The sequence below is a fragment of the Hyla sarda genome, chromosome 6 (assembly GCF_029499605.1).
Source record: "Hyla sarda isolate aHylSar1 chromosome 6, aHylSar1.hap1, whole genome shotgun sequence".
In the NCBI taxonomy this organism is placed as follows: Eukaryota; Metazoa; Chordata; class Amphibia; order Anura; family Hylidae; genus Hyla; species Hyla sarda.
Window position 1 is genome coordinate 272,978,938 of NC_079194.1, and position 14,110 is coordinate 272,993,047.

General features: G+C 43.2%; 1 protein-coding gene across 3 annotated transcripts in view; it reads right to left on the reverse strand.

Annotated features, from left to right (window-relative positions):
• The window catches only part of SART1 (spliceosome associated factor 1, recruiter of U4/U6.U5 tri-snRNP), a 65,517-nt gene that overhangs the window by 42,711 nt on the left and 8,696 nt on the right, over positions 1-14,110 (reverse strand). For all 3 annotated transcript variants that reach the window (XM_056527337.1, XM_056527339.1, XM_056527338.1), the window contains exons 2-6: positions 9,112-9,351; positions 3,959-4,013; positions 2,679-2,734; positions 2,478-2,604; positions 1,099-1,204 (exon numbers count right to left, since the gene is read on the reverse strand). In XM_056527337.1, coding sequence (XP_056383312.1) covers positions 1,099-1,204; positions 2,478-2,604; positions 2,679-2,734; positions 3,959-4,013; positions 9,112-9,349 — 582 coding nt within the window. In that variant the 5' untranslated portion in view covers positions 9,350-9,351. The remainder of the gene's footprint in view (positions 1-1,098; positions 1,205-2,477; positions 2,605-2,678; positions 2,735-3,958; positions 4,014-9,111; positions 9,352-14,110) is intronic.

Sequence of the window (14,110 nt, forward strand, 5' to 3'; positions counted from 1 at the left end):
GTTACGCACTTATCTCTGATTATAACTCTGCTGTAAAGTAGCACAAGATATGTCGTGGTCTTGTTATACTTCTTACATTTGTATCCACTTTTACTATTGCTTTCCTGCACTACATAGTTTTGCATCCATACTACTGCTTGCAGAGGCTTGTATACCCTAGGAACAGTGTATTGTGTCTTCTATTCTTCACATTTTAAGTTTTTTATCTTTGATATGTAACTTTAAATACATTTTATTAAATATAAACACAATCTGCTTTGTGTATGTGCATTTTTGGAGGATTATGATGAAACTGTATACAGGTACATTTGCTATATACTTATTAGGGAAGATTTATCAGAACATGTCCAGAGGAAAAGTTGCTGAGTTGCCCATAGCAACCAGATTGCTTCTTTCATTTATTCAGAGGTCTTTTCAAAAATTGGTTGCAATGAGCAACTTAGCCCCTTTCCTCTGGGCAGGTTTTGATGAATCTCCCCCATTGGCCCTATCTTTTTGTAGTCTCTGACTAGAGACATTTATAACATATGTATACGTACATGGTTGTTTATGAGAGCCACACCAATGAAGGGCTAAACTTTGTTACCACTAGAGATGAGCGAACTTACAGTAAATTCGATTTGTCACGAACTTCTCGGCTCGGCAGTTGATGACTTTTCCTGCATAAATTAGTTCAGCTTTCCGGTGCTCTGGTGGGCTGGAAAAGGTGGATACAGTCCTAGGAGACTCTTTCCTAGGAATGTATCCAACTTTTCCAGCCCACCGGAGCACCTGAAGGCTGATCTAATTTACGCAGGAAAAGTCATCAACTGCCGAGCCGAGAAGTTCGTGACAAATCGAATTTACTGTAAGTTCGCTCATCTCTAGTTACCACCACCATCTCAAAGATCTACAGTGTCAACAGCCAATTATTTCCAAAATTCTGCAGCATTCTTATCCTGCAGTATATAGATTTTTCTTACAAACAGAACTGCTTCATTTCCAGCATAGAAATCTAGACAAGATTGTTGAGCAATACATTTTTGTTTTGACTGATGAACTCCTTGAGAAACATGGGAGATCACCGATCAAAACAGAAAAAAAAGTGACAACACTTACTCTTTTTTCAGCTTTCTCCTTCTCTGCTTGAAGCTTCCGACTTCGTTCAATCCAAGCAGCTGTATCATCCAACCATAACTCATCCTCTCCCAGAGACTTGATTTTACTGTAAGTGGAAGAAAACATCAAAGAGCGAACAATGCTCCGAGTCACAGCAAAGTTTAATTTAAGGAATTTTTGCTTTCTTTAAAGTGTCCCTGTCATTAGCAAAAACTTTTTATATAATGTAGAAACATATGTATGTTTGTAATATACCCCGATATTCGATCATTTCAACATACGATGGATGGCCTCTCAGAGGCCATCGCATGTCGAAGGCAGCATCAACATATGATGCTTTTGTATGTCGGGGCCATCGCATAAACGGCTATCCGGCAGCGCAGACTGCTTCAGCTGCCACCAGATAGCCGTTTACGGTTCCCCCGTGAGCTCCGGTGATGCTCACTCACCTGTCCTCGGGATCCTCTGCATCGTCGGCGCTCTCCATAGTCATCACGTCGCTGCGCACGCCGTCCCATGATCCAATAGGAGCGACGTGCATAGCGGCGTGATGGCGACGACGGAGAGCGAGGATGTCGGGGAAGCAGAAGCCTTGCCGGAGCATCGGGGACACCCCGGGTATGCGGCAACAGCGATGGAAGGAGACATCCAGGGCAGCGGTGACTGTACGGAGCGGCAGGGACAGGTGAGTACAACTTCCTATACCAGTGGTCTTCCACCTGCGGACCTCCAGATGTTGCAAAACTACAACTCCCAGCATGCCCGGACAGCAGTTGGCTGTCCGGGCATGCTGGGTGTTGTAGTTTTGCAACATCTGGAGGTCCGCAGGTTGAAGACCACTGTCCTATACTTTCCATTGCACGGATCCCTCAACATACAATGGTTTCAACAAACGATGGTCCATTTGGAACGGATTACCATCGCATGTTGAGGGACCACTGTACATTGGTTAGAAAAAATAAATAAATAAATAAGTGTATATTTTTGTCCCTGCAGCTATTGTCTGTGTCTCTCAGTGAGGAGACCCCACAGGGCCCTGTGCACAGAGGCCCTGTGACACACCCCATATCACAGCAGGAGGATTGACAAGCCAGGAGCCTGCACAGAGCCCCGCTTGTTCTGCCCTCACTTCCTGTCACAGAGACACACAGACAATAGCTGCAGGGACAGCATTTTTTTTCATCCAAAAATATACACATTTTTTTTAACCAATGTATATTACATATATACAAATAATGGTTTTATCTACATTACATAAAAAGTTTTTGTTAACGACAGGTACACGTAAACATCAATGTCTGCTACTAGTCAGCAATTTATGTTTCTCAAAGTTTTAGATAGGACAGATATATCAGGGACTCTCTAACACTAATTCTTACCCTAGTTTCTGGTTTAGTAGTCTCTTCTCTTTGGCAGCTGCAAGTTTTTCCCTGAGCTCCTGTTGTTGCCTTAGAACTAGCGGGTTAATGATTGCAGCAGCAACTGGGTCTTCTTTAGTGCCACTCTCTGCAAAACCAAATAAAGGGTTAAATGTGGTAACAGTAAGATTACTTATATAAAGCATGAGACATTATATATACCTGTTTTAATTGTATTCAGCTCCAGGGGTTTTAATCCAAGTTTAGCACGAAGTTTACTAGAGAAAAGAATAAATTGACATGTAAACCATCTCTGCAACAGCCAATAAGGCCCAATTCAAATCCGGGGACATTTATCATTGTTGGCTTTGGTAAGAGTTCTGCAGTGTGTGACATTTATCATTTGGCTTATATAAGAAAAAAATAAATAAAAAAATTCTTTAGAATACCATTTTTTTTTAGCACACAAGCAAAAAAACGATAAATGACTTCAGAACACCACTTTTGAGCTTTTAAAATGTGGTGGGTGTGTGTGTGTGTGTGTGTGTGTGTGTGTGTGTGTGTGTGTGTGTGTGTGTGTGTGCGCGCGCGCGTTAATTACATTTTACCCCTTAAATGTACTAACCCATTTTTTTTTTTCTACTTATTTCAGATCAGTGTATCCTGTTGGACTACTTTAGATTTGGAGAAGTACGATTACCAGCTTTTTTTGGTTTAATAAAATTGTTAACGAGGGCTTGTGTTTTTTTTTTAATTTAAAAAAAAAAAAATGTGTTGTGTATTTATTTATTTACTTTATTTTTTTTATTATTATTTACTTTACAGGCTTAGTAGTGGAAGTTCTTATAGATGGAATCCATTACTAAGCCAGGGAATAGCGTTAGCCACAATAACAGCTAGCGCTAGCCCCCAATTACTACCCCGGTACCCAGCACAGGGGTGCTGGGAAGAGCGGTACCAACAGGCCCGGAGCATTTAGGCTGGGGAGGGCCAGTAATAATGGTCCTCGCCCACCCTGGTAACGTCAGGCTGGTGCTGCTTGGTTGGTATCTGGCTGAGAATAAAAAAAAAAAAAAAAAAAAAAAAGGGAAACTCTATGCAATATATATAAGTCTGAACTATTAAAGGAGAACTTCAGAATAAAAAAATTGTCCCCCATACTGCCGGCAGTAAAAAAATAAAGATGTACATACCCAGCAGTCCGACCGCCCCCCCCCTCCCCGTGATAAAACTTATCCTCTGGATAACCCATTAAACAACAGCATTTTGAAAACCACAGCTGCTTTACAATACAATTATTGACTATAAGTGTTTTACAAGTAAAATCACAGCTATAGATGTTTCAACTGTAAACTAAGCAGATAATAGCCACATCACAAAACTACAATGTTCCCTTAACCCACAGCAGCAGTAGTCACATAACACAACAGTTTTGTAGTAGCTTAGGATGCACTTCATATATAATTATATATATTAAATAATATATACATATGTAAACTTACTTTGTTTCCTCAATGGTCAATGATGAATCCCCACCTGAAGACTTTGGAGCGACACCTGTACATAAAACACAAGTACATGTAGTAACTACCATATCAACCACAGTTAAATGGGGACTACTGTGGAAAACTTTTTTTTTTTAAATCAACTGGTGCCAGAAAGTCAAACAGATTTGTAAATTACTTCTATTAAAAAAAAAATCTTAATCCTTCCAGTACTTTTTAGGGGCTGTATACTACAGAGGAAAGGTTTGTCTTTTTGGATTTCTCTTATGTCATGACCACAGTGCTCTCTGCTGACCTCTGCTGTCCATTTTAGGAACTGTCCAGAGCAGAATATGTTTATTATGGGGATATTCTCCTGCTCTGGACAGTTCCTTAAATGAACAGCAGAGGTCAGCAGACAGCACTGTGGTCGTGACATAAGAGAAATCCAAAAAGATAAACATTTCCTGTGTAGTATACAGCACCTAAAAAATACTGGAAGGATTAATATTTTTTAATAGAAGTAATTTACTAAATCTGTTTAACTTTCTGGCATATATATATATATATATATATATATATATATATATATATATATATATATAATAAAAAGTTTTACACTGTAGTACCCCTTTAAACAACATAATAAATGTATATAAAAGTAAACTTTATTGTAATAGGAGACTGTGTAAATTAATAACTTCACATATAGGCATCAACCTTTACAAGTGTCATTGACCTCTAAGCCTGTTCTACACAGTATTTTAAGTAATTTTTTAAAGCCCTAAAAACACAAACATTAAGATTTCACGGCACAAAGAACAACCCAATAAATGGCTGAAACCATGTGTGAACGTAGCCTAAGGGTCTACACAGGATGGGGAAATGTTGTGATTAAAGAATGGATGCAATATTTACAAATCTTATCCACATAGTATCTTCTTACATAGGAAAATTACATCCATATTTTTTTATAAGAATATCAACAATCATGAAATACAGTGTCAGTTGTGTATGTGTGCAACACAAAGAAATGGGGAAATCCTCATCAAATCCTTGCCCTTTCTGCAGCAGAACTGTATGTGCTGTTCATGCTTCCTGAACTACGGTGGCTTCTCCCTGCCCCATCGGCCTTGTTTCATCGATCTCTCCATATAACCAAACGGTCTATGAATGAAGCCTGCGGGAGCAGGCAGGGATAGCCCAATGACTCATGGTTCAGGCAGCATGAGAGGGATTAAAAGTTCCCTTTAACCCCTTAAGGACCAAGGACGTACCGGTACGTCCTTGGTCCTGCTCCCGTGATATAACGCGGGGTTACACGGTAACCCCGCATCATATCACGGCGGGCCCGGCGTCATAGTGACGCCGGGACCTGCCGCTAATAGCGCGCAGCGCCGATTGCGGCGCTGCGCGCTATTAACCCTTTAGCCGCGCGCTCAGAGCTGAGCCACGCGGCTAAAAGTGAAAGTAAAAACTGCCGGTTAGCTCAGTGGGCTGTTCGGGATAGCCGCGGCGAAATCGCGGCATCCCGAACAGCTTACAGGACAGCGGGAGGGCCCCTACCTGCCTCCTCGCTGTCCGATCGCCGAATGACTGCTCAGTGCCCGAGATCCAGGCATGAGCAGTCAAGCGGCAGAATCATCGATCACTGGTTTCCTATGAGAAACCAGTGATCAATGATAAAGATCAGTGTGTGCAGTGTTATAGGTCCCTATGGGAGCTATAACACTGCAAAAAAAAAGTGAAAAAAAGTGAATAAAGATCATTTAACCCCTTCCCTATTAAAAGTTTGATTCACCCCCCTTTTCCCATAAAAAAATAAAAAAAAACAGTGTAAATAAAAACAATCATATATGGTATCACCGCGTGCGGAAATGTCCGAATTATAAAAATATATTGTTAATTAAACCGCTTGGTCAATGGCGTACGCGCAAAAAAATTCCAAAGTCAAAAATAGTGAATTTTTGGTCACTTTTTATATCATTTAAAAAAGTCCTATCAATGCAAAAATGGTACAGTTAAAAACTTCAGATCACGGCGCAAAAAATGAGCCCTCATACCACCCCATACACGGAAAAATAAAAGTTATAGGGGTCAGAAGATGACAATTTTAAACGTATTAATTTTCCTGCATGTAGTTATGATTTTTTCCAGAAGTACGACAAAATCAAAGCTATACAAGTAGGGTATCATTTTAATCGTATGGACCTACAGAATAAAGATAAGGTGTCATTTTTACCGAAAAATGTACTACGTCGAAACGGAAGCCCCCATAATTTACAAAACGGCGTTTTTTTTCCAATTTTGTCGCACAATGATTTTTTTTTCCGTTTCACCGTAGATTTTTGGGCAAAATGACTGATGTCATTACAAAGTAGAATTGGTGGCGCAAAAAATAAGCAATCATACGGATTATTAGGTGCAAAATTTTAAGAGTTATGATTTTTTAAAGGCAAGGAGCAAAAAACGAAAATGCAAAAACGGAAAAACCCCGGTCCTTAAGGGGTTAAAATCAACAGCATGTACAGTTCTGCTGCAGAAAGGGCATGGATTAGTTGAGGAGTTTCCCCAGTTGAATATAATGAGGAAATGAAAAACTGCAGTCAAATCCTTGTATTGCACACACATACACTAATGATATCTTAAAGGGGTACTCCCACCCTAGATATCTTATCCCTTATCCAAAGGATAGAGGATAAGATGTCAGATCGCGGGGGTCCCGCCACTGGGGACCCCCACAATATTGCATGTAGCACCCACCTGTTTCTTGTCCGGAAGCGCTGGAGGGTCTGGGTCGCGACCATGGGAATGGAAGTCCGTGATGTCAGGACCCCGCCCCCGTGTGACATCACATCCCCTTAATGCAAGTCTATGGGAGTCACGCCCCCTCCCATACACTTGCATTGAGGGGACGGGGCGTGACGTCACATGGGGGCGGAGTCCTGACGTCACAGACTTCCGTTCCCGTGGTCGCGACCCAGACCCTCCAGCGCTTCCGGACAAGAAACAGGAAAGTGCCGCATGCAATACTGCGGGGGTCCCCAGTGGCAGGACCCCCGCGATCAGACATCTTATCCCCTATCCTTTGGATAGGGGATAAGATGTCTAGGGTGGGAGTACCCCTTTAATTTCATGAATGTTGAAATTCTTAGATAGGATTTTCCCTTTCCTATACCACCTGCAAATTGCTAGAGCAGAGTGGCAGTGTTGCAAGGAAAGAGCTGTGCTGCTTCATCTCCTGGCAGCCTTGGGCTGTCCGGTCATACTGGAAGTTGTAGTTGAAGGCACACTGGTTCAGAAACACTGGGCTATGCTGTGACAACCCTTCAAACATAACTGACAGAAGGCAGCCTATAGATGAACACAAATCTCTTTTACACTCTGCAAATTACCAAGTAAACTAGTGATCTATACAATGTAAATTGGTTCCAAAACGATCAAAGTATCCATAACTGTCTAAAACTGGTAATTGGCTCCGAAGCCCACGAAATGTCCACCCAATGTAAGAAAACATGAAGAAAAATAAGTACAAAAATAGTGCAAATAAACCATGTACAGTGACCCCCTCGACCTACGATGGCCCCGACATACGATAATTTCAACATGCGATGGCCTCTCAGAGGCCATCGCATGTTGAAGGCAGCATCAAAATACGATGCTTTTTTATGTCGGGGCCATCGCATAAACGGCTATCCAGCAGCGCAGACTGCTTCAGCTGCCGCCGGATAGCCGTTTACGGTGCCCCGTGAGCTCCGGTGAGGTCTCTTACCTGTCCCCGGGTTCCGATACGTCCTCTTCGGGATCCGCTGCATCGTCAGCGCTCTCCATCGACGTCATCACGTCGCTGCGCACGCTGTCCCGTCATCCAATAGGAGCGGCGTGCGTAGCAACGTGATGATGGCGACAGAGAGCGTGGATGCCGGGGAAGCAGAGGCCTTGCCGGAGCGTCAGGGGGACACCTCGGGGACGCGGCGACAGCGATGGACGGCGACATCCCAGGCAGCGGTGACGGTCTGGAGGGGACAGGTGAGTACAGCTTCCTCTAACAGTGGTCTACAACCTGCGGACCTCCAGATGCTGCAAAACTACAACAACCAGCATGCCCGGACAGCCGTTGGCTGTCCGGGCATGCTGGGTGTTGTAGTTTTGCAACATCTGGAGGTCTGCAGGTTGTAGACCACTGTCCTATACTTTACATTGCACGGATCCCTCAACTAGCGATGGTTTCAACAAACGATGGTCCGTTTGGAACGGATTACCATCGTATGTTGAAGGACCACTGTACTTACTTTTATTAGTCAAAGAAAGCAACTAGAAACAGGTTATTCCCTTTTAAAAAAAATAAGGGCCTGTTCTGTGAAATTCGGAATGGAGAGACTCTGGACATGATGGGCAGTCAGGTTGCTGAGGCAACCATACTGACACCCAGCGAGTCCTGTGTGTGATTGGATCTCACTGAACGTTGGTTCGGTTGTCTCATTAACAGTACCGTCTGTCATCTCCAGCATCTCTCCATGCCGAACTTTCAGAACATGCAGGAGAGGAATGCTGGACTTTCACTTTGGAAAACACTGCTTCAAATCAGCAGGTCTAGAAGGTCGGGGCATGCTGGGACTTGTACTTAAACACAGGAGAATAGGAACAGAGTAGGAGGAATGTGTTTAAACTTTGCTGCACCTAAAGGGACAGCATCTTGAGAGACTTCAAAGCTTGCGGGGACTGCACTTCTACACTGCAGTGACATTTTTCTACTGCACAGTAATGGACCTCTGGGATCTGTGATGTGGAGGGAGGACTGCTCAGCTGGTACCTAGATCAGTGCCCTGCAGCACTATCCAATCACCCTACTCTTCCTGCACGTCACAGACGGGGAAGCAGTGCAGAAAGCCTGGGAAACAAGTAACTACTTCTCATTGTGCCTCTCCTGTATGTACATTGGTGTGACAGGGACATTATTGAGCAGTCCAGCAGCAGCTGTAACAATCTGCACCACTGGGTAGCTGCTAAAAACCTTGACATAGAGTTGTAAGTTGATGCTGTATTCAACTTAGGAAGAGCTCCGAGAGCCCATCGTAAGTTAAGACAATAGTATGGTGGTGGGGGGTCATCGTTCCAAAAAAATAAAAAAAAATAAAACTGTATTAGAACATCGCTAAATGATCACTTACCCTGCTCATAGTCAGGGTCCATCATCGCCTTTTTTATCTTGCGAGATTCTGAATCCTTACTTGACCGGGGTCTTCCATCCCTGTCCCGAGTTTTCTCCCTTTCTCTGGACCTTTTGCGTCTTTCTCGTTCTCTGTCCTTATGCTTGTGCTTCTTATGCTCTCTGTGACGATCTTCACTTCCACCAGTTCCATATGAGGCATCACGATCCTTCTCCTTATGTTTCTTAGAGGAACCCATTGCTGTGAAAACATTGGAAATATATCACATATTTATTCATGCAAGTTATATGTAACATCTTTAATGTTCACTCAACGGCCAAACTATATATGCTGAAATCAGGGGTTTGGAAATTTAGTTAAAAATAAATAAAATAAATAAATAAAACTACTTGTCCGAGGGACTAAAAGAGAAAAATCTACTTCTCCCTCATGACGATCCACTTTGTCCTAGCACACAAAACTATTTTAACCAAAGTAGTCTATAAAAAAGGTCTTTATTAGTTTACTTATTTAGCTTTTGCACTTTGGTTTTCTCCTCCTCGCCCTATAATAGCCATAACTCCTTATTTTTCCATCTACAGACCCATATGAGGGCTTGTATTTTGCGGGACCAATTGAACTTTGTAATGACACCCTCTGATTTAAAAAATAATTTTTGTGAGGTGAAATTGAAAAAAAAAAATAGGGAGGGGATATACACGGGGGGGGGGGGGGAGAGAGAGATACCAAGAGGCGACAAGCTCAGTTACACACTATTCAGTGCTTCATCCGGCCATCTGGTATCCCCCTGATGTGGGTATTACATTTATGAATTTATGTGAATATTGCATCTAAGAAGTTGGAAGACGTGAATTTCGCGAGTTGCCGGTCCTTCTTTGCCTCTGCTTGGTTATGATGATTGCATTACTGTGTTAACCAGAGCAACGCCACACGTCCGAATCGCAGTGTATACCCACCTCCCCCATCCATCTCATCCCTACCCCGGAGTGCCGGACTGTCTTGTATTTTTTACTTCATATTTAATGTTACATTTTAATAGTTGGGACAATTACGCATGCGCCAATACCAAATATGTTTATTTTTATTAAGTTTACATTTTTTATATGGAAAATGGAGAAAAAAAAAAGGGGGGGGGGGGGGGTTATGTGAACTTTTAATATGGAAGGGGTTAATGTGTTTTTTAAAACTTTTATTAAAGCTTCTTCCATATGCCCAGTCATATGCGAATTCTTCCAGCACTTAGCGCACAAAGCAGGGCTAACTGCCTGAAGAAACCACCTGCCCGGGGCCCAGAACTGCATGTGCCAGGCGATACAATTTCCACATCCCTGTGAAATGTATGTATAAAGTCCCTACATGGACAAGCTTTATATACTGAAGGTTCGCGAATGAGCGACTTCTACTAAAGTTTAAAGGGAGTCTGTCAGCTCATTCTCATTGAGGTGGACAGAGAGGGGAGAGGAGCAGGGAGGTGATGCATCAGCTTACACCTAAATCTGGGTAAAACATGGTTTTATAAGTCATGAGATGCCTATCTGCTAAGACACAGGTTAGCATCATTTGCTTGCATTATTACTTATCATGTCTGCTGGTCACCTAATGGAGAAAAAAAAAAAAAAAAACTAACAGACTTTCTGCGCTCCCTCATAGCTCCAGTAGCAGAGCGGCCCATCCACAGCTGGTGACACCGCTTTCTTCCCCCGAGCTGCAGGGTGTAGCGTCTACAGCTGGGGAAACTGACAGTGCCGCTCACCAATCACGGGCCAAGACAGGGACGCAACTCTCATCACAGCCAAGCCAGATCACCCTGCTCTGTACTGACGAGGGGCAAACACCCCGAAACAGCTGTCTGCAGATGGGTTCTCTTTCCTTCTGGAGAGAGTTCTGGCTGGGTATGAATCCCAATCAGTTCTGAGACTTCTTAACTGGAGCCTGAGCTGTTTTGCAGGACACACTACCTGTGAAGGTGGTGTGGTGAGCTAATTTGAAATTTTTTTTTTTTTACCCAGAAGCCCGCGGAGTGCTAAATGGCCTAACTTGAATCTCTGTTACACCTGAAGAGGCGTCCTCTCCCTGAGGAAAGTACTGACCCCATGAAAAACTTAAAAATTTAGCATTTTTCGAACTTTGAAACTCTACTTGTAAGGAAAATAGACAAAAATAATTGATACATTGATTCACATATACAATAGGTCTACTTTATGTTTGCATCATAAAGTTGACACGTTTTTACTTTATTAACCCATTAGAGGACTTCAAAATGTAGCTGTAATTTTCCCCCCAAAAAAAAGCAAAATATGAATTTTTCAGTTAAGTTTGAAGTGGAGTTGAGGGGCCTTTCTGTAAGAAATCCCATAAATGACCCCATTATAGAAACTGCACCCCTCAAAGTATTCAAATTGACATTCAGAAAGTTTGTTAATCCTTTAGGTGTTTCATGGGAATAGCAGTAAAGTGGAGTCGAATATTCAAAATCTTCATTTTTTTACACTAACATGTTCTTGTAGACCCATATTTTGTATTTTTACAAGGGGTAAAAAGGAGAAAAAGCCCCCCCCCCCCTCCCCCAAAAAAAAAAAATGTGTAACCTCGAGTAAGGAAATACCTCATATGTGGATGTAAAGTGCTCTGTTGGGTGCACTAGAGGGCTCAGAAGGGAAGGAGCGACAATGGGAATTTGGAGAGTGAATTTTGATGAAATGGTTTTTGGGGTGCATGTCGCATTTAGAAAGCCCCCATGGTGCCAGAACAGAAAAAAAAATAAAAAAAAAATAAAAAGCAAGGCATACTATTTGGGAAACTACACCCCCCTAGGAAAGTAACAAGGGGTACAATGAGCCTTAAAGAAGATATCCCATGCAGCAAAGAAAAATAAAATACCTAGCCATTCCATAGTATATTCACCTACCACCTCTCTGACATGTTTGTGATTTTTTTTTTCCGCCCCCATTCACCGGCTATTCAGCTCATAAATTCCAGTTACTTCCTGGTTATGGTGGCTATGCCTGTGATCTCAAAGACTACATTTCCCTGCATGCACTGCTCACATTTCCTGCTCTCAGCTGCCTGAGCAGAGAGCTTGTTACCACCCCTAACTTATGTTAGTCACTCCCACATAGCACTGAGCTCCAATCATAGCCCTATACAGCAGGGTGGCCACGAGGAAACAAACTAATCTCAGTGCTCAGAGAGAGGGACCCTGGAGTTGAAGCTGCAGTTTTACACTGTAAAATCACTCCCTCCCCCTCTCAGTGAAACAGCTTTACAGTGGCACAATCACCTCCCCCCTTCTCTGCCCTGCACTCCTCTCTCCCCAGTGCTCAGTGTGACAGGTCTACTCTCCTGCTCTCCCTCCCCTCCATTCTCAGTGTGACAGCTCTACGCTGACAGCTCCCTCTCCTCCGTTCTCAGAGTAAAAACATTAGCAAGGAGAGGGGAGAGAATCAGCCTGTTTGCTGGGGCTGCTATGATCTGAATCAGCCGCATATAGGCAGTGCTGCTCAGCCAATCACTGCACAACAGAGGGAGGACAGTGTGAATATTCATCAGATGGGAGGGGCTAAGGCCGAGCACAGGGGTTTTCTGGGTAATTGTCACATCACGGCCCCGGGATGCTGCTGATAACAGCCTGGATAGGGGGTCGCAAGTCATGAAAACCTGGAACAGCTGAATTTCCTGTCAGACAGAAGAATGCAGATAAAGCTTGTTTCTAAGCAGCATTGGTAATGGAAGTGATTTACAAACCTATATAACTTTTACCTTCTGCACTAAAAGCTGAACAATTTTTTACTGTGAGACATGTCCTTTAACACCCCAAGGGTGTTTGATGAATTTTCACTAAAGTTGGACGTGAAAATGGAAATTTTTATTTTTTCACTGAAATGCTGGTGTTACCCCAAATTTTTCATTTTCACAAGGGGTAATAGAATAGTGTTACAAATTGGGGGAGGGGTCTTTCTCCCGAGTATCGAAATACCCCATATGTGGATGTAAAGTGCTCTGTGGGCAAACTACAATGCTCAGAATCAAAGGAGCGCCATTAGGCTTTCGGAGAGAGAATTTGTTTGGAATGGAAGTTGGGGGGCCATGTGCGTTTACAAAACCCCCATGCTACAGAACAGTGACCCTATTGTGGAAAATACACCCCCTCACAGAATTTAATATGGGGTGCAGTGAGCATTTACACCCCACTGGCACTTGACAGATCTTTGGAACAGTGGGCTGTGCAAATGAAAAATTAAATTTTCTCATTTTCCCAGACCACTGTTCAAAAAAATAAAAATAAAATAAAACAGCCAGACACCTTTGGGGTGTAAATACTCACTGCACCCCTTATTACATTACGTGAGGGGTATAGTTTCCAAAATGGGGGTCACATGTCCACTGTTCTGGCACCATGGGGGCTTTGTTCACGCACATGGCCTTCAATTCCAGCCAAATTCTCTCTCCTAAGTCTCAATGGTGCTCCTTCCCTTGAGCATTGTAGTTCGCCCGCAGAGCACTTTACATCCACATATGGGGCATTTCCATACTCAGTAGAAATAGGTTTAAGAATTTGTGCGGCTTTTCTCCTATTACCCCTTGTGTCAAACACCTGTGGGGTGTTAAGGCTCACTATACCCCTTGTTACGATCCGTGAGGGGTGTAGTTTCCAAAATGGGGTCACATGTGGGTGGGGTTTTCTTTGAGTTTATGTCAGAACCGCTGTAACCAGCAGCTACCCCTGTGCAAACAGGGATGTGGAATTCCTATCACCCAACTCCCGGGACATGCAGTCCCAGGCGACGGGCAGGTAAATTTTTCCTGCCTTTAGCCTGGCTTCGGGCAAGTAGGGCTGGACCTAAGTGCGGTGGCGCTCAGTAGTCTGTATGGAGGGGGCTCCCGACTCCTGCCCGCTCATTACTATGCAGCCCTCAGCTGTTCTTAGTCCTTGGAGGCCGCTGTGAGGTGGAAATTTGCGACCCGTGCAGACTTGCGACAGCTCCTTCCCAAATTTCCA